Source organism: Orbicella faveolata, unplaced genomic scaffold, assembly GCF_042242905.1.
Source record: "Orbicella faveolata isolate gen_17 unplaced genomic scaffold, um_ofav_v1 contig_13, whole genome shotgun sequence".
NCBI classification, from domain to species: domain Eukaryota; kingdom Metazoa; phylum Cnidaria; class Anthozoa; order Scleractinia; family Merulinidae; genus Orbicella; species Orbicella faveolata.
In genome coordinates this window covers 27,692,045-27,712,613 of record NW_028301540.1, presented here as the reverse complement: position 1 = coordinate 27,712,613, position 20,569 = coordinate 27,692,045, and the positions used below count along the sequence as shown (strand labels likewise).

At 38.7% G+C, this 20,569-nt stretch overlaps 2 protein-coding genes across 4 annotated transcripts in view; both read left to right on the top strand.

Moving 5' to 3' along the window:
* The window catches only part of LOC110041171 (unconventional myosin-Ia-like), a 32,856-nt gene extending 23,385 nt beyond the window's left edge, over window positions 1-9,471 (top strand). Inside the window, exons 30-38 of one of the 3 annotated variants that reach the window (XM_020746470.2) lie at window positions 1,702-1,788; window positions 3,101-3,187; window positions 5,050-5,124; window positions 5,296-5,427; window positions 5,815-5,921; window positions 6,003-6,135; window positions 6,858-7,010; window positions 7,773-7,906; window positions 8,148-9,471. In XM_020746470.2, the coding sequence (XP_020602129.2) occupies window positions 1,702-1,788; window positions 3,101-3,187; window positions 5,050-5,124; window positions 5,296-5,427; window positions 5,815-5,921; window positions 6,003-6,135; window positions 6,858-7,010; window positions 7,773-7,906; window positions 8,148-8,265 (1,026 nt within the window). In that variant the 3' untranslated portion in view covers window positions 8,266-9,471. The remainder of the gene's footprint in view (window positions 1-1,701; window positions 1,789-3,100; window positions 3,188-5,049; window positions 5,125-5,295; window positions 5,428-5,814; window positions 5,922-6,002; window positions 6,136-6,857; window positions 7,011-7,772; window positions 7,907-8,147) is intronic. The other 2 variants (XM_089285278.1, XM_089285279.1) reach the window with 2 other exon arrangements.
* A 6,112-nt stretch (window positions 9,472-15,583) lies between these two features.
* On the top strand, window positions 15,584-19,193 carry LOC110041649 (C-type lectin lectoxin-Thr1-like). The gene is made up of 4 exons (XM_020746958.2): window positions 15,584-15,752; window positions 17,325-17,718; window positions 18,335-18,391; window positions 18,739-19,193. Exons 1-3 carry the CDS (start codon window positions 15,686-15,688, stop codon window positions 18,342-18,344), a joined length of 471 nt encoding a protein of 156 aa, XP_020602617.2. The 5' UTR covers window positions 15,584-15,685; the 3' UTR covers window positions 18,345-18,391; window positions 18,739-19,193.
* The last annotated feature ends 1,376 nt before the right edge of the window (window positions 19,194-20,569 follow it).

Sequence of the window (20,569 nt, the reverse complement as noted above, 5' to 3'; positions counted from 1 at the left end):
AAATTTGAATAATTTTAACGTTTTAACACAATTAACAGCTCAGGGTGCTTAAAAGAACGTATATACGTAGTATAAGTCAACATATATAATAGTTTTAATACACCATAAGATAATTCTGTAAATGATCTTTTAATTTGATTTGACTACCGCTGACCTCTCCTCAGTCTCCACTCGGCTATAGTAGGGTGGCATTTGAAATTTTTTCAGTTTCAAGTTGTCTTCATTTTCTCGTAAAAAAATATTTTTTACTTCTCTCTTCTGTACGCAGAAAAAAAATTAATTTTCCGGGAAAATGGCACTAAAATGCTCTAATAATGCTTAATGCTTTTGCCTCACTAAAATGCTCGAACAATTGCTAGCATAATGTACAAAAGCCCAATACCAAGTTTATCTTACAATGTAAAACCTAAGCTGACCGTAAAACTAACCTCACTTAACACAAACAGCCTGCTTAACCATACAAGTGCTTTTAGAATAAATAGTACCACAGACTCGCGAGTAACACTTGAGGCCTAGAACACACCATACACACCTTTGCGCGTGATCTTTGATTCCACGGAAGAAACTGTTCCTGGAAACTGTTGCACTAAACATTGCTCGCAACGGTAGGTCTTCGATGGGTCGAGAGGTCTATACCGCCGGGGTGTATCCCGGTTTCCGTAGCATGAAGCGACTAGGAGTATTTGCACTCCCCCGTAGAAGGGATTCTAGTCCTTCGCGGTGTTACACCCATCATTAAATCACCGGTTCACGTTTATACGCCTGAATGGAGAAAAGCAATGGGTACAGACGAAGAAACGCTTTGTACTTTTGCAACAATGTCTGAAGTCGTGTGTCAACTATCAGCAACATTGTGAGACGTAGGGCTTGGCACGGAAGTTTTGTTGCTCTCCCGAGAGAACAACATTACACCACTATTCTCTCCTCTTGTATGGCCAATGATCCTAAACTCGTCGACATTTTGGTTCAGCTATTGCACTGAAACATCAAAACTTGCCTGTCGTGTCAGCAGTATTGCGTTAAATGTTGCAGTGTGTTACCAGGTCGAGTGAAACTGCCACGCGCAAAATGTTGCGTTCAGGTTTTAACTAAGGTAACGAAAGCTCTAACAGCTAATTATAATTAATGCTAACACGTCACAACTTCCACGGACTTTCATCACATGCATAGCTGCCATGTTATCTTAATTTAAAATTTGTTTGTTTTTCACGGTTTGTTTGTTAGTTTGTTTGTTTACTTTGCCTTAACTTTTCTCATTTCTTCGACGCTGGTTTTTTTTTCCTCGTTTCGTGGTACTCGCCCCGTACCCCTGTATTTTTTTGCGTCACGCTACTGTCATGCCTTATAAAAGGTGCTATGTCACGCTAGTGTGAAGTTCTGTGGTTGTATTCTTTAATTTTTGAACTGCAGATGTAAATGTAAAAACGATTTTTTTTTTCCTTTTTCGATGCATTCCGTGATACATTATGATCAAAGGTGATTTCTTGGTGTTGTAGACCATTTTTTTCATACAAAATTGAGCCTCGAAACTTGTTTCTCCCCGTTTGGCAGATGTCGAGCTCGTGTCAATGTCACATTGTGCAGTTTTCACCATGCTTTATTTCTCTCGTTCCTTTTCCTAGCAAAGACAAGTATTTATGTCGCAGACTCGCCTAAAATAACGTAAAATAGTTACGTTAAGTAAGCCGTTTTATTTCTTAGGCGCGGAAACTCTACAAAGCAATGTTATATGAGAAGAAGTGCATTTGGGCCGTTGGTGTTATTCGTACTTACTTTTATGGATGGCAGGTCAGAATAAATTTAACAAATAGATTCCATGTTGTCGGGCGTCTGTTCAGTAATAGATCGCAGATGATGTCAAAATGTGGTAAGAACAAAAAAGTGGCATACGAGACGATTAAATTTCAGTTTTCACTTGCTTCCCTTAAATATGACTTGCCGACGAGGCGGCCAGTATGGCAATCAGAGGACAAACGCAAACAAGGTATGCTTGGATTTCAAACTACCCCATGCTTTCAACCTAATGGTTAACTAATCTTGCAGTCTTACTGAGTTTTGAAATAGTCTCTGAATGGAAATTATCATTTATCAGGCTGACATTTTCATTCCGACTCACAAGACTACTGAGGCTAATTTCACTTACCCAAGGGGCCACTGAACTTTTATTTTCACTTGCCCAAAAACAAAATTTACTTGCCCCGGGCAATCGGATCCGAGTTTTTTCCTTCCCTGAGATTCTGTGATCGATTACTGAACAGACGCATGGAATCTACCTGTTTTATAACAAAAGAAAGCCAAAAAAAGTTTATGACGTCACCTATGTGTCTGTCCGCCAATTGATCATAAGTAAGAACCAATCAATATGCGAGAATAATTTGACTTATTATATAATGCAGAATATGATGATTTATATTTTGTGTTATTTTACGATGATGTTTGGAGCACTTTTTGGCTCGTAAGCCTTTTGGTCCAAATCTTGAAGATTTTGCTTGTAACGGAATTTCAAAGTGTAACAAATTGCACTTTATTCGTGTTGTTCTCGTCCGTGAGTTTAATCGTCAATCAGTTAGTGCCATTGACAACATTGAAGTTCAAATAATATATCAAACACGAATGATCGTGTTTGACCACATTTCCAAACACAGAGAAGAGAGTTGAAAATTTTTGACACATTTCGAGTTGTTTCAAAATGTAGCCAAACCCTGTCTTAAGTATTTAATACATCTTCTCAGTCGAAACTAAAACTATGGAGAAAACGGAGAAATAAAATCGTAAGAATCTATGGTGAGAAAAGACACCCGAACACCGTCACGACCATTATTTCCTTTGTTGAAACCTTTATGAATTATTAATGAGTTTTGAGTTTGAGAATAGTTTATCTTGATGTAATTTGATAAAGCAAACATGGACAGATTCCTGGAAACAAGCTTACGGTGCATTTCAAGTTTCATTGAGTTTCTGTTATGTGCCAGTTTTCGTTGCACCTCACATTTGTGTTCTTTATCAATTTCTTATTTTCTTCACGCTAGATCATTATTCTGTTGCTTACGTTTTGTTTTATTTCACATTCATTCCTTTCCATTTAATTTCATTTCATCAGGCCCGTAAACTTTACAGATCCATGGTTCTTGAAAAGAAGCGAATCCAGGCCGCCACTACAATAGCGGCTTACTATACCGGCTGGAAGGTGATTGAAATGTGAACTCTCTCAACTGTTTGTCATACGTTTTGTTTGGTTGGTTGTTTGGAGAGTTTAGTAGTACATCGAGGCATTGCCCATCAGTTGATCGTGTTCTTTGTTCTTATTAACTGTCTGATAATAATAGTAAGGAAAATTAGAGGAGCTCAGTCACCTTTGAGTTATTTTGGCCTCGTGCAAAATTATTACGATAGAAAAACACCAAAGGTATAATAATAATAATAATAATAATAATAATAATAATAATAATAATAATAATAATAATAATAATAATAATAATAATAATAAAGAGACGAAGATGGTTAAGGATGGAGAAGATTAACACGGATTACAAACTACGAAAACTTTAGGCTAAACTTTTCAAGATGTGCAAACCGTGATGGAGCTCTTCTAGAGGTGGGGGTCACGAATTATAAAATGCCCGCATTCTTGTCGTGAAACTGGATCTACAAGCTTCGTCAGGTGACCTATTGAATTACCTTTCGGCACGCCTTGTTTTTTTTAATGACGATGACTTGTCTGGGTGTGTCTAATGTACCTGGAATGTTATTATTTGCTACCAATCAGAGGCGAAAACAACTCAAAATACCGAAAATAAATTATACATTGCATGAATAAGTTACACATTGCATGAATAAACTACACATCGCATGAATAAATTACTACACATCGCATGAATAAATTACACATTGCATGAATAAATTACACATCGCATGAATAAATTACACATTGCATGAATAAATGACACATCGCATGAATAAATTGCACATTGCATGAATAAACTACACATCGCATGAATAAATTACTACTCATTGCATGAATAAATTACACATTGCATGAATAAATTACACATCGCATGAATAAATTACACATTGCAGTAATAATATATACTAAGATTTCTACTGGTAAAGAAACTACTTTAGTGTAGTCAAGTAATCAATCAGCCAGGCAATAAACGAATAAGTAAATTGATAAATGAATGGATAAATAAACTAGTAAGGTAATAAATATTTAATTAAAAGTAAATAAGTGGACTATAAATGCATAAGCACGTTAATAAAAAATAATAGTTGACAAATAAATTGATAGCCATCTTTAACATCTTAATTAATAGAGCTCAGTCACGGCAGTTTGAGTTATTTTTGCCTCGTACAAAGTACCTTTAAATTGAAGGAAAGCTTAAAGGATTACAAGCCACTAACTTGAAAAATTGTCATACAAATACATCATCATTGCATGCATGTATGTATACTTAATGAGAAACTTTGTAACGTAACATTGAGGTTAGTTTATATTCAGTAAGTTCTGATAATTCTGCTCTTAGTTTGGTTGAATTGAGTAACAGTGAATGATGTCTGTGAACCTCTAAATTTGTTGCTTAGATTTCTTTGAAAACAGAACAAAATAGATCCAACATTCGCCACTTTAGAAACAAGACGAAAATTGGGGGAAAGTCTCGTCTCGTAGTGGCTTGTGGGACCGTTAATGGAGCCAAAAAAAGACGAGAAGCTATACTGTTATACCAACTTAAATACCAACTTAAATACGTTTTCTGATTGGAGGAGAACGTGTCACGTGTCGTGGGTCAAAACTCACTAACTTCCTGAGGAAACAACAACTTTAACTTTAGACTCGCAGGTGATCAGGTCGTGCTCCTTGAAACCGCGGCAAATCTGTGAGCCAGCCGGCTTCAAGCAAACGATTTCTTCTCGTTTTTAAAGTGGCAAATCAGCCTCGGGCTACGTAGACGCAGACTTCCCTTGGGCTCGTCACGCAATCCTTCCCCGCGAGACAAGTCCAAAAAGCGTTTGATTTTGATAAAAGCTCAGAATGTCTTCTATTGTATGTAGATTCGTCGATTGTACCATCCCAAGTTCAGACGGAATGCTGCTCCAAAGATCATGAAGTTCCTTCGACTCTTCTTGGTATGTCGCTTGCTTCTTCGCTGTTTCATTGTCCATTTGTCCTTGTTCACTTTTCACAGTTTCCTAGGCGGCCTTTCGAGATCGTTCTCGAATTAAGAGTACTGGACTTGATTTCTTTGACAAGAAACAAAGAGGAACTTGAACTGCGCTTTTTGTTCTATTTTATAATAGTGCTATAGATATCTCACCACACTAAAGAAGAATCTGCCGTCTGTGTCACCCACGGATACCCACTGGCCGTCATCTTCACCCATGTTTAGGAAGACTAATGGGCTCCTCAAGGATATATACCACTCCTGGAGAGTAAGTTGGTGTTTTGATAATGCCTTGCAACGTTGCTGTTCTTAACTTTTTCAAGCCTACGACTGTTCAAGTTGGAAATTAAAAAGAGAAGACAAAAACAAGTAGGGACAGAACAAAGAACACATCCCGAGTCATGTGAGCCTTCTTTGCTGCGATTGGTTGATCTCAGTGATTGGCACGTTTATCGAGCCAGTCAATGAGCCCGACAAACGCATAGCAAACACGTGATTGCTTTTGAAGGGCCTTGGAGAATAGTTTCATCTGCCAGCTTTGGTATAGGACACAACTGTGTCGCTTAACGAAAAGGACTTAGTTTTATTGTTAATTGTGTTATCTGGCTGTGATGTTTTCAGCAAGAGACATTTCTACCTCGTGTTTTTATTTCAGTGCAAGAAGTTCAGAGACCGTTGCTCTTCAGAAAGACGAGCGATTTTGAAAGAAAAACTTCAAGCCAGCGAGGTGTTCAAAGACAAGAAATCTTCCTACCCTTCCACGTAAGCTGAGAAGCTCTGCTATCTCTTGCTCTTTGTGCTTATATCTTGTTCGTTGTATTTATCGCTGGTGTGTATTTGTAGGGTACCAGTTCCTTTTCAAAGCGATCGTGCCAACCTCATGGCAAATCCAAAGTGGAAAAAGAACGCTAAGAACAACAACCTTCGCATTGTGTGGGCGGACTCTGTGCTGAAAATCAACAGGAAAGATGGCAAGGTGAACTCCATTTCCTTCCTTTCTTTGTCTGTCTGTTTGTTTTTGCAAACAGATCTGTAGAGAACTGAATTAAGGTTCCCTCTTGCTTCGCCCGAGTCTCCCCTCTCGCTTTTTTCCCTTCAGAAGTTTGTGCTCTATGTTGAGTTACCTTCCATTGACATTCTTCGTGCGTTATGCTACGACAGTCAAACAATGAGTACACTTTAAACCCGTCTGAAGACTTAGGCGTTACGCAACAGTTGCGTGACGATCCAAATAACATCAAAACATTGGGAGAATTGTTGCGTGACGTGCCTAGAGATACGAAAGGGGACGAAAGGGTGGTTCAGCACCGTGTCCCAGATTGCGATCTCGGATAACTGTCAGCTTTTGTTGCGTACAGGTCGCGCGGTTGCCATTTCTTTTTCACAATAGGGAAGTTGTCTTGATTTGTGAACAAATTCTGCCAACTCTCAAAACTATAAGAAACGTATGAAGACCAGTGATGGGGAATATTGATATCAGGACTTAAAGATTTAATATATCGTGAATTCTCCCAACTAGTACTATAAAATATGTATGGAGACACAAGGAGAATTTGTGAGTTGATGCCAGGGCTTAAACAGTTACTACATCATCAAACTCCCACAACCAGTATTATAAGAAATGTGTTAAGACATGTAAGGAGAACTTGTGTGTTGAGGCAATGGGATTGTGACAAGTTGTGTGCTGTTTCTTTCCAGGCGGTGCCTCACATCTTGACTGTTTCAGACTCAGAAATGCTGGTGTTGGACCCAAAGTCATTCTTAACAAAATACAACGTGGACCTGGGCGATATCACGAGGATCTCGGTGAGCCCGCTGAAGGACGGAGTCATCGTGTTCCACATTCGAACGGTGGGTCCTGTTTGCGTGTTACACGAGGCAGTGTTGTTGAATAGGGGAAGGGCGATAAATATAGGTTATTGATCATGCGTGAAGTCAAGATGGCTGGACATTGGCCTAGGTCTATTGACCGAATCCGTGAACACTAAAAAAAAAAATAAAGATCGAGGCCAGTGTGCGGCTACCTTGACCAAACAAGCAAGCTCAGCCAGTTAACAATCTATTATATGGTACAGAATAAAAAAACCACCTTTTTCGTTGCGGGAAGCAGCAGGTGATCCCGAGCGGGCAAGGGCAGCCAATCACAGCAAAGGAGTTGGTTAAACTTGCTTGCCGAGCTAGCCATATAATTGTCCTGAATATTAAACAAGCTGTAGTTTGTGTGAGGCATCATCCTTTGTTTTTTAGAACATAAGAGACTACCTTTACCACCATCATTTTTTTGAGGGGGGAGGTACGGTTGGAAAATTCCAAAAAAAAAAAACTCCTGCACAGCAAAAACTGCTGGAAAAAAAATCGTGCAAGGGAAGCCAAGCAGAAAAAAATTAAGCAAGTGCTTTTTGCTATGTCGGTCCTATTTTTGATGTTAAAAAAAATATATTGCGTAAGCTATTGCCCACCAAAAAAAAAAAAAATCACGCACAACCTTACCCAAAAGTGCAAAAAAAACAATGCCTGGGAAAATTACCTGAACCCCCCTCTAAAAAAATTATGTTCCGTTCCTAAATCTTCCTTTATCTGATTGTAATAATTTTGTCTTTGATTGTTCCATAGGATAAACAAGATAAAAATCATCTGAAAGGCGACTTCATGTTCCACACGGAGCACGTGGTGGAGTTAGTGGCTAAGCTGTTAGTTCAAGTTGAATCTCAACAGGACATGTCAGCCCCTGTGCACGTGTCTGACAGGTAAGCAAACGCGTCACGCAAGGTATTTTCCATGGAAACGTTGGGTGACGTGGTAAATAACTGCGACGAGCTTTCGGCTCCCGTAACTTTCGATTGGAAATGAGTTCGGTTTACGGACATGTTTAAGCGTGACATATTTGCTTGGAAAAAAAAATGGTAGCCAACAATTCACTCACTTCGAAGGCATGGATTCTGTGCTTTAATCTTATTCTTACTCTAAGGTAGTTTTGTTCTTTTCCAGAATCGCAGTGAACTTTGCGGGGTCTTCCGTGGAGCTTAACTTCAAGTCAGCGGACAAAGATCTTCCTCAGCCGTTGCTGTGCAGACGAAAAGGAGCTGTGGTGGATGTCTTGGTGTGAACACTCACTTTTCACTGAAGTCATCTCTCAACGGTCGTGTGTCCGTTTAAGCCTGGTTCACACGAGCGACATAACGACATAAACAGAACGACTTAAGAAAGACGTTATGTGGGTATGTTTGTAGTGTGAACATCCTTACATAATTCACAGTAGCGACATAACGACATTAGTAAAAGATCAGTTTGATCTTTATGTCGTTATGTTCGTGCTGTTATATTGCTATTATGTCATTATGACTACATGTTCACACTACAAACATAACGTCCTTTAACGTCGAGATAACGTCCGTTTTATGTCGTTCGTGACGATGTCATTACGTCGTTATGTCACTAGTGTGAACCAGGCTTAACAGTATAAGCATAATGATATAAAGGAAGAATGATCTTTTCCTTATGTCTTTATGCCAATGTTCACATTGCGACATAAGCTATTATGTCGCTTTGTCATTACGTCGTTTTATGTCGTTATTTTTCGGATGCGAAAGTCAAATTGTGTTCTCGAACTCATTGCTCATTGTGGAGTCAAACGTCTTGTATAAAACTAAAGCTTCCTTCAGAATCGCGTAACATTAAAGTAGACCAATAAAAACAAAAGATGTATGAATTGAACTGTTTTAACAGAACCTTGTAGCAAAACTGAAAGAGAACCTGTTTTCGTAGCAGTTGTAGAAACAAAAATTGTTCTGTCAGCTTTTCACACTCTGGTGCTTTAAAAGCCTCTTCTCGTTTAAGCAGATGCTCATCTTAGTAATTGAGAATTATTGATTTATGAAAATTATGACTTGCTTGGTAACAGAGCGCAGCTTTATAGATGCTGTAGTTTTACAACTTTTGGCAAGAAAAAGAAAGTGACAATTTTACAAGAAAATGTAATAATCATTTATCATGATGTAGAAAAGAGTTTAAAGAAAATACGCAATGTAGTGTTCCACAGCATTATATTCTGTAAGTTATAGCCATTTGTGTAACTGGAAGCTACGTGTTGCTTCTTTTGGCTTCCATAGAGTATTGAATGCTATTATTACTGTACACCTTAAGGTTCAAGAACATTCCACATTCCATTGGATGTAAATTGTCAAGACGTGGATTGCAACTTTTATACAATGAACATTTCTTGTTCTTCGTACTCGCTGTGTGGTAACCCAACGTGTACAAAAATAAACTGTTCAAACATATTTTAAAATAAAATTATTTAAAAATTTGGAAACCGTGTTTGTTCAGTTACATTTTTTTTTAGGTTTGTTTTTGGTTTGTGTGTTGGTTTTTTTTGGGGGGGGGGGGGGAGGGGGGAAATCTTGCTAGACTCGTGATTGAATAGGCTATTTCAAAGTTGCCTTTTGCTTCAGTGTTAAAACGAGCCTTCGCGCGAAACCATTCGTATGAAAATGTGTTCCGCCTAGAGGTATTAATCTCATTTTCACATGAAAGGTTTTGCACTAGGACTCGTTTTGAAACAGAGGCACAAGTTAACTCGGAAATGGCCTATTAAAAATTTGAGATCTGAGCTGAAACGAATTGTAACCGGGGACAGCCCGTTTGAAAAAAAAAAAGCCATAGGTGGTTGCATTAATCTGCACGATTTATTTTTACACATTTACCCTTCATGTCCGCTTTTAAAAAGAAAACAAACAAGTTGAAATAGTGGGGTATATAAACAATAACTACGCTACGCTCTCGGAAAACTGCGAGCTTTGAGGAACAGATAATGTCCGCGGACAAATATCCGAGCATATTTTCGCATCAAATGGAGGCCATTGTGTTTATTATCCTGCATATGTTTTTCGCAACTCGCGCGGTTATAAAAATTGGGGAACATTACTCGGATATTCCCAGTTTTAGCTAAGGAATATTCAATCACGTGATGCGTTTAGACCAATCGCGTGCGAGCGAAAATATTTGAGGGATTATAAGCAATTATGTAACCATTTTGTAAAAAATACTTTAAGTATAGCGATTAACAAAAGTCTGATAAATCGTTTTAATTCTAGGGCATTATTTTCTCCTAATGCCCACTGGCCTGTAAAGACAGCAAAAAGCCATATAATAAAAAAACTTATTAATGTCGAACGTTCGTTCTTTACGGGAAAATCTCAAATCTCTGTATGCTTTGCCGCATTGACCGAGCGATAACTCGGTCAACACGGCAAGGTTTCGGTTTGAGATTTCCCGCAAAGGTCTCACTCTCGGTTAATAAGTAGTTACTACTAAACTAACACTGTCGAGTACTCTAAGAAGATTGTAAGCGATAATTGATAGCTTTTTTCATTGCTTAACAACTACGAATCGAACTAACCTGGCAAGTCATCGCAAACATGCTTGTCACGAAAATTGGTGATGTACAAGACATAACGAAGATTTCCGACCACTTTCCGAAGATTTCCGAAGATTCTCCAAAAGTTGTCCGAAAGTCACAAGCACGTCCGACGCGTGGGATTACGTTTTAACAGCGTGGGAAAGCGTTTTTAAAATCGATTTGCTACTACTCGGTATACCCCAAAATTTTATATAACAGGAGCCCATGGCTCCTGATGGCTCCTGATTTATTAAATCTTTTTCTACAGAAACTTTTTAAAACTGTACGTACAGACCATCACGTTCGAAACTATGACAATTACCTGAAAACAGGTATTTGACAAAATTGTTTCTTATACTATTTACACGATCTCTTCTTTTCTACATTCAAAGCACTTATGATACCATTTCTTAGATTTGCTAATCTTTTCTCTGAATTTAAGTGACCATAATATCACCAGTTAAAAACACTCTGAACGTTAGAAAATATCAAGACCAAAAACGTCGCATGATATAATACTGTCATCATAGAGACCGCTAATTTAAAAAACCATGTTACATCCTACAAGCTTGAGTGCAGCAAGGTCTGTATCAAAACAAGCTCACCTCCAGCCTCGCTGCCGTTCAAAGGCCAGGTCACTGAGCAGACAACTGTAAAATGGTCTATTGGATGCTTGACCGGTAGAGGACTGGGACAGAGTACGAAGAGGAAGGGGCAGTTGACATTTCCTCCCCTTCACCCTCCCCCTCGCAAATTTTTTTCACCTCACGCCTACTCCCTCGGCAAATTTTCAGTCGCCTCAGCCCTACACAGTTACCAAATCGTTCTAACTCGCGCGCCAATAATACGCCTGGACTGAAGGCTAGCGACAAGCTATTGGACATCTACTTCAGTACGTGTACTGTCGTAGGCGTAGTCACGAGAATACTTCCGTCTGAACTTGTTGCCATTCCAAAAGGACACGGTAAATCAGTGATAGTTTTTCCTGTGAAGCGGCTGTCTAAAGAAAACTGCTGAATTCGGTCATTGCCCCAATCACATACAAGAAGATTGTTGGAGCTGTCTAGAAGCATACCATGCGGCAAGTTAATTTGTCCGTCTTCATGATTGCCTTGTTTCCCAAACTTGTACAAGAAAGTTCCTGACTGATCGAAAACTTTAATGCAGTTATTGTCTCTATCAGTCACAAGAAACTTGTTGTTGAAAGGAATGCAGCTTACTGGATAACTAAGTTTCTCTGGACCGCTGTCTCCAAATATGGAAATAGTTTCTCCGTCCTTTGACAAGACATGTATCCTATTATTGCAGTAATATAATCGGTTACAACAATGCGTCCCTCATCATCTAAACTAACGTCAACTGGATTCCTAAACTCTCCTTTTCCCGCACCATGTTTTCCAAAGCTTTTCACAACAGTTGCTGTCTTAATATTTATTTGTTGTATTCTATGATTGCTTTCCTCTGCAATAAGAATCTCGTTGTCGTTTAGAAACGAAACGCCTCTTGGGTTGTTAATTTGCCCAGAATTTGCTCCTTTACTACCAGGCTTATTTAAACATTTACCATCTCTGTCGAATACATAAACACAGCGACGAATTGACGAATGAGGTCTCATCATGTTTTGGAACTTCAGTTTCACGTAACACTTCAAATCGCTGCTTCAAAGTTTCCTTGTTGCTCATGATATCCGAGCTTGAGCTTCTTTCTACCAGAGTTTTGGCAGACTCGACCGCTTGCTTCATTTGTTTCAGCAGAGACTGAACTTCCTGGATGAGAGAGTTAATTCTCTCGAGCCTCGTTACGCGTGATGTCTCGAGTGATACAATCAGCTCAGTCGCGTTCGCGCTCTCGAATCCCCTCGATCACTTGCTCAGCAGCTTGCGAGACTTCGCGTTTAGCAGTGGCGACTTCTGAACAGCCTCGTCACTTATCGTTTGCATTCTTAAACAAGAACTGAAAACCTGGCTGAAAGAAAATAAACAAATGAAAATTAAATTCAGCTATCTTTGGTTATAATGAATATTTTTAGAATTAAATCTTGGAGGAATAATATGTAGGTATGTCATTATCACACAGCTAATACATAGATATGTAAATATAACGTAAAGAGAGTAAGTAGTAACCGATAGTGCTTTGTAAGGAAGAAAAAAAACGCATAAAACAGAAATTATATCACTTAAATTGAATTACATTGTATATTGGAAGGAGAGAAGAGGGGCACATCTAGATAAACTAATTTCGTGCCCCTTAAAGTTATGTATAACTTGAGATTATTAATAAAAAGAAAAAGAAAAAAGAAGAGGGAAAATGACAAAATAGCTCAGAAAGTTATAAAGAGATAATGTTTTCATTAGTATTGGGCAAGGTACCAGCGTAAAAGTGCTTTTCTAAACATTTTTTTAGATGGTTTGTCTCTAATGGATTGCGGAATATTATTCCAAAAGATTAGTTCGAAATGAAGGTATTGCAACTTGGTTGGATGATGCACTACGGGTACTGTAATTATATAGTTCAGATACTAATGAAACAGGTGAATTAGGAAACTTATCATGGTGGAAATAATCATAAAAAGCATACACGTGTTCAGTTTAACAATATCAGGAAATTTCAGAAAGCCTAAGGATGAGTAGTGTGGAGTTATTGATTCCATTAAAGGAACATCTGTTATAACACGAACCGCTTTGTTTTGTAATTTTACTATTTGAGACAATGAAGCGTTATAATTATTTCCCCAAAGTGTACAAGCATAGGTAAGGTAAGGATAAATAAGAGAATAATACACACTAATAAGTGTTGCTTTTGATACATAATGTTTCAACTTAACCATTATATTTATATTTTTGCTAATTTTCCACATATGTAGTCAATATGGTCATGCCAAGTAAGGTGACAATCAATATACACAACAAGATATTTTACACAAAAGGACTTCTCTAAATGAACGTTTGCTACAGTTAATGGTGGATTGAGATTGTAACTTTCCTTTTGACGGGGCATAAAAACAAGAAACTTAGTTTTTGTCAAATTTAGGGTCAATTTATTACTGCACAACCATTCGTAGACAGCAGGTAAATGATTGTTGATTTCACACAATAGACTGTCAAGATCATGTCCGGAAGCTGTTAAAGATGTATCATCTGCATATAATCTCGTAGAAAAGAAGGTGGAAGACTTTGGAAGGTCATTAATGAAAATAATAAACAGCAAAGGTCCTAGTATCGATCCTTGAGGCACTCCAGTGCATGGAGATAAAACGTGTGTCAGAAGCAACACCATTTGCATGTACCTGCTGTTTCCTGTTACTTAAAAGTAAGATTGAAACCAGTTATATTCACTTTGCAGTAATCCATAATACTTAAGTTTATTTAGTAATATTTGATGGTTTACTGTATCGAATGCTTTACTTAAATCTAAGAATAAAGAGACCACATAGAGTCCTTTATCAAGAGAGGAAGTTATTTCTTCAATAAGGTCAATTAGATAATCAGAGGTTGTGAAACCTGGTCTAAATCCATATTGTTTTGAGGAAATCATATTATTATTCGTAAGATAAGATATCAGCTGATTAAAAATACATCTCTCAGATATTTTACTTAAGGAAGAGAGAACTGAGATAGGTCGATAATTATTACATACAAAACGAAAGACTTCTCTTAGATTTCCCGAACAATAAATACGCATATCTGAAATCCGCCTGGGACGTTTGGCTGCAATTCCGTCAAATCCTACTTCCATGATTTAATTGTCTGATCCCAATAAACGCCGGACTGGTTACTGGAAATCCGCATACTTTATCAGAAAAGGATACAATTTAGAATTAACTTTTGAGACCGTCGTCACTGAAAACGGATTTCAGAAACAAATCTGAAGAGCCGATGAAAATGGACTGAAATGGTGAAACTCAAAGAAGATAAACAAGTAGGTCAAAACTTCATTGAATTGAAACATATGGCAATGGTAATCTTGTTAAATTATTTAAAAACAAAGGAAATGCTTAAGAATTGCGAAGCTAAATGACTAGAATGTGTTTTGACTCTGCCAATTTACAGGGGACTGGAGCAGCACGGGAAAGGGCGGAAGGCGGGAGATAAAGGTACGGGAAGCGGGAGAGCAGGGTACGGGAGGCGGGAGGTTCTGACCCCCCTGCCCGCCTCCCCCCTCCCCCCCCCCCCCCCCCACCAAAGAGTGTCTCAACTAGAGTTCGCTCCATAAAGATATCTTAGAGCTTTGGAGCTACTTAAAAGTTTATACTGTACTGTACATGTTTTGGACGTTTAAAATTTCGAACAGTTATGTTTTCGGACACTTAATTTTTTCCCAAATTAAGAAAGTCCAAAATTAGAATCGTCCGAAATTTTTTGCAAGTAATGTACTGTAATACGTACCATATGGACGAACAGTCAGATCATACAAGACTAAAACGTCAAACGGGCCAAAAATGTAACCGTTAGACGTAAATGGAAAATTTTAACCGTTAGTTGTAAAAAAAAAAAAAACAGTTAATATTTTTAGCCACGAAAGTGAAAATCTCAAGATCTCAAGTCAAGACTTTTTTGTGTCTTGTTTTTTGTCTTTCTTTGGTGAATGTGGCGGGAATCTATTTGTCACGCGAGCTTGGGTGAACCAAGTCACGTGCCGAACATCCCCGTATAGGGACGGTCTCTATTGAGCGTCGGGGACTGGCACAGAATTTCCAAGGCCTCATTAATTCTCCTTATGTAGTTGTTTTCTTCTCAGCTATGACAGCCGCCTTACTCTCTTGCAACTTGTGGCCTGTGTCCCTAAGGTGGAGAGTAAGGTGGAGGTGGGGAGTATCAATAGATATGTTTTACAGTCACCAAAATAAATTTTTAACTTTTTACAAACAATGAAGATTAATTTTTAACTTGTTAAAAGAACGTAATTAACTAAGCTCGATTGTTAGGCCTTTGTTTTGCTGCTTAGTCGCGTCGTCGACATTTAGTTCAAATATTTGAGCTTCTCACGGACGAGAAACAACTCGTTGTAAATAAATTCAATAACAGCTTCCCGGGTAACTTGTGTATATAGATAACTGAATCCACACACACTAAATTTTGAGTACAACAGCAGCAGACAGCTTGATACAAACCCCTCGTTTCAGATACGGATGGCGTTCTTCCATTTGCTGAGGGTAGTCTTTGTGGGAGTTTTGATCCCAGTGACCAGATCTCAAGGTAATTCAGTTGGTGGTTTAAACTCAGTAACACTCGAGGGATAAATTTCCCTGTACAAAATTTTCCGATAAACAGTATTGTTAACAGTCTTACCGTTAGCTTCTGCAGTTAGATGTGCCGTAATAAGATTTCATTTTATAGATCCCACGGCTTTCGTGAAAGTTTTGTTCCGTCCAGGAGCACAGGATTGTCCAATACTCAGCTCGCCCAATGATTTCAAAAAGGGCATCTGACATCACAAAATCAACTGGGGATGCCACAAAATAACATAGGGAGACCACAAAATAACGTAGGGAGACCACAAAATAACATAGAGACATCACAAAATCACATAGTGATACTACCAATCGAATCAGTTAATTTTGTCCGGATATTATAACCCCCCTAACTCAAAATCGCCAAAAATATTTTATAGTCAAATTATAAATGAAGATGGTTTTTTCTCTTTCTAAAAAGGAAGAAATCAAAAAAATATATTTTTATTCAGCTTGAATGGGTCAAATTGATTCTTTTAAAACCAAAAAATTTGACACTTAAATGGTAAAGGAGAGCGAGCGAAAAAATACGTTTGTTTTCTTTTCAAAAAGAAACTAAACAGCCAAAAAATCAAACTGAATTTTTATTTGCAAACAAAGGCTTGAAAAATTGTCAATCTGAGTTTTTGTTCTGATAGAATTAATATAATTGTCTTTCTTTCCATTACCCAAGCTTCAACAAACTCGATTCGCTTTATATATTTTCGACATCACTAAATGGAACCCAGCTGTTGAATTCAACTATTTTTTGATTAAATATTTAGGTTATTTTTCTTGTTTAGACAATATTTGAAACTCGCTCCTTTGTTTCTTTCATTCAAAAACATGATGCTGAAATAATCACCTTTAACCGAATCGAGGTGTTGAATTTGGTTGTTGTTAAACGAAGAGAGGGAAGATTGCCTTCCCATTCTTGAGGAGGTGCATGTATACGCCAGTGGCAAGGACGGAGGAGGTCGCTAAAAGGACAGAAACGATAAACCTATGTTTTTAGAGTGAGCAATTGCTTTTAAGGTCTTGCTGATACAGAAGCATAAAATGAAAAGGATTGTTTCAAGCTGTGAAATATTTTACCACTGAACTTGTTCGGCTGACGGAGTTACTGTAGATACAAATTTGAACGCTTGTTCAATTTGGAAGAATTTCTACTTATAATGGCCACCCGGATATGATACTGCAGCCGGTCAACATTTCCTTCTAACAAGACCTGTTGGCTCATTAAAAAAAAAAACCTTCGGAAATTATAAGTCCTAAATTGTCCTTAAATCGCTGGCGACAGACGAAGTCTTCTCAAAAACAGTTGATTTTTTCAGGCGAATCTTTTTTCCCCTCTATTAACGTTCCTGTTTTCAGTGACAGAACCCAATGCCTGGATACTATTCGACCTTTGTATACTAACTTTTCAGATATAAGATAAGGTATTTTATTCGAGATAGGTCGCCTAAGCTTTTGGAAAAAATGACTCATTTATTGGAACGGGGCAAATTAACGCAAACTTTGAGATATATATATATATATATATATTTTTTCATTTTAGAATCATGTCCACAGGCTTGGATGTACCTTAAAGGCTTTTGGTACAAGTTCTCATCCCAGTCCTTAACCTGGAACGCAGCAAAAACCGCCTGTGAGAATATGGGGGCTATGCTAGCTGTGGTGGATTCAAAAGAAAAGCAAAACGGGATTGCAACCAAATTAAAGGGCCAAAATCATTGGATTGGTTTGTACAGGGATCCTGAAGACACTTCACGTTGGCTGTGGGTTGACTGGTCACGACTTAGTAACGGTTGTGGTTACTGGAGTGCAGGAGAACCTAATAACTACAAAGGCAGATTTGAAGGTTGCGGTGAGATGTGGTCCTCGAAATCCGGACTTTGGAATGATGAAAGTTGTTCGACGAAACGCCGCTACATCTGCATGCCAAAAGAAGGGTTGGTGCTATTCCCTTGTTAACGAAAGTGTCATTAGATTTAACCTTAAATATGATGAGAAAATTACTTCATTGTGATCATGATTGGCTAAGAGCGGGCTCGCGCGTTCGTAATTTTCTCAGTCATAGAATAAGTGAGCAATCGTATGATCTATTCTGTTGAAGATAGTGAGCGGTATAGCGGCCTAGCAGTGTGCTGTTGTTAACACAATGGCGGCTGCTTCTTTGCATTTTAGAAGTGTCTGTGAAGTGGCAAAGTTTTGCACGGCTGATACATTTATACTAATAAAAACTATTAGATTATTCGCTCTCGATTTCTATACGTGATGGTTGACTCGGGCTGCGCCTTGTCAACTATCACGCGATAGAAATCTCGAGCTCATAATCTAATTGTTAAATATACCTTTTCCCAGTTGCCTTTAGCATCAATTTCAAACGAGTCCTACCAAAGTTTAAAAAAACATTTAAATGAAAAAGTGTTTCATGATTTGCATTGTATTGCAGAAGTGAACACAAGCGCAGAAATGACATTTTTAGGTAATAGCTAGGAAAACAGGCAAAAAAAACCCCAAAACAACCACCCCTTACTTCACAATATTTATGATCGTATTTTTCAGCGTGTCCTAAAGTTGGACAGAGTGAAGACGAACCCTTGCGAGAGGAACTGGAGGAAGGTAAGTAAGAGTGAATGGGTTGAGAGTTGCTAGGCCTTTTTCTCTGAAAGCGTCAGGTTTCGCTTGCCACATATGGTTTAGAATAGCCCTTTTCACGGTTACCTTTGCTCATTTGCATTACAATAAAATCTAGCATGTATGTGAGGCAATTTCGGGCTATTTTGTAGTTTTAGCCCAAAATTGCCTCGCATTTACGTTGGATTACATTGTAATGCAAATGAGAAAAATTAACCGTGAAAAGGGCTATTCTACTGTAGAACGTTTCTGCAACTTGGCGTGGCCACAAGTTTGAAATCAGTTATGGCGCGTTTTCAAGCTAATATTATCTCTCGTTCCACGTTTTGCAGGCTCTGCACAAGTCAGCTGATTTTGATGGATGGACCGATTTACCTAGGGGGCTTGTTTGTTAAGTTACATGCTTTTTAGGTAGTTTTGCAAAGGGGAATGTAAACGATAGCTTATAGACTGCAAGCAGTCTCTCTTTTGCTCGGAAATCTTAGGAAAGAACGCAAAACAAGTGAGTGTGCGAGCGCGACATGCGGCCGGCGAGCGGCGAAGCCGTGAGCCGCGAGTTGCGCGGCCGTTGGACGTCTTCCGACGCCCGCGGTACTTGCGGCTCACCGCTTCGCATGTCATGCTCGCACGGACCACTCACTTGTGTTGCGTTCCTCTTTTTGTTCTTCCCACGGAATTTCAAGCGAAAAAGAGACTGCTCACAGTCTAGGAGCACACTCAAACAATGGGTTGCTTTGGAGATTTTCAGTGGGGTTTGCCTAGCAATAAATATTTGAAACGGTCAAAATTCGACTATTATTTTGTTTCTTGGACTAGGGAGTCTGGCCATCCTACAGAGTGAATTGATTTGAAGGTTACTTCCATGTTTAAAATTATCCACATACATTTTGTGTGGCACGTTAGAGATATCATCTCCTTGGTCGACTTAATACCGCTTTCTTGTTTTATGCCTTAAATCGTTTTCGCTAGGTCTTTTTCTTCCCCCTTCGTTTCTCCATAAAAAACCTGTTTTGGAATATTTAAAACTAGACAGTCGATAGCTATGGAGTCAGATAGCAACTGGACACAGAGACACAAATTCGGCAATGTGCAAATAATGTACGGGTAAGAGATTGTCAAGGTAAGAGAGTGAATCCCCCATATAGGCCTTATACCCAAGGTAATCCCTCTTAAGTTATTTTTAGAAAATGGTACCCAGTTTTTCTCTTTCTTAAAAAACATTCTGGTGACATTTACACACGCAGAAAAGCTCAGAAACGCACCTAGTCTCCATTTTTTTTTTCGATAAAACAAATCTATAAGCCATTCGAAAAACTTCTAAAAAATTTTTTGGATTCGGTTTTCTGTGTCCAACAGAATCTCGAACACAGCACCAAAAACGCCGCCATTTTGCTTCACGGCGGAGTTTGAGGAGAATGGGTCCAGCGGCTATTGTGACGTCTAACCCAAGAAGGTTGAATCTCTTACGTTCACTCATTTCCTTCAGAATGGTGCAATACACATTCAAAAGTGTACCAAAACGCCGTCCAGAAGTGGAAGTTACATCTGGGATATTGCTGTTGCCGAGATATCTCAGATTTCAAGTCAATGACTTCCTCGTTCCCACAGCCCTTGTCGCTTCTCCTAGCCTGCGAGGTCTTGACACCACAAACGAAAGTCAAAGACGAAACCTTCGTAATTGATTAATTCGAAAAGATGCCGGAATTGTTGGAGTCACAGAGTTTTTCAAAGGTTTGGAAATCAGCAGGCGATTAGCCTGCGAGCAGGCTCACTTTTGAGTCACGCACGCGAGCGTCTCGTGAAGAGGCGCCAAGAAAGTCTCGCCTCGCGTTTGTGCTCCAACGTATGCCTGTGCAATATTAGGGGTGGTCAATGATAAATGCGAGACTTGGAGGCAAGACGAAGCTAGCTTTTTTTTTTTTTTTTGACAACCCGAGACATTTTGACCTCATCTTCGACTGCGAGCTCGAAACGTCCAGGTTCTAAGATGTTCAGACTTCATTTACACGAAAAACCCAAACAAATCGGTACTTCGAGACTTAGTTAGCCTTGCCAAAAATCGAGACTGCGAGACGCACCTAACCACTAAAATTGTGCAGACTGCGAGACCCGTAAAATTTGACGAAAATATTGCATGACCCATGGCCTTTGAAGGACTGTTCC

Coding starts and splice junctions, on each gene's coding strand:
- LOC110041649 (XM_020746958.2), top strand. CDS start 15,686: ATGGCGTTCTTCCATTTGCTGAGGGTAGTCTTTGTGGGAGTTTTGATC. Junction 15,753..17,324: donor CCCAGTGACCAGATCTCAAG/GTAATTCAGTTG, acceptor TTTTCATTTTAG/AATCATGTCCACAGGCTTGG.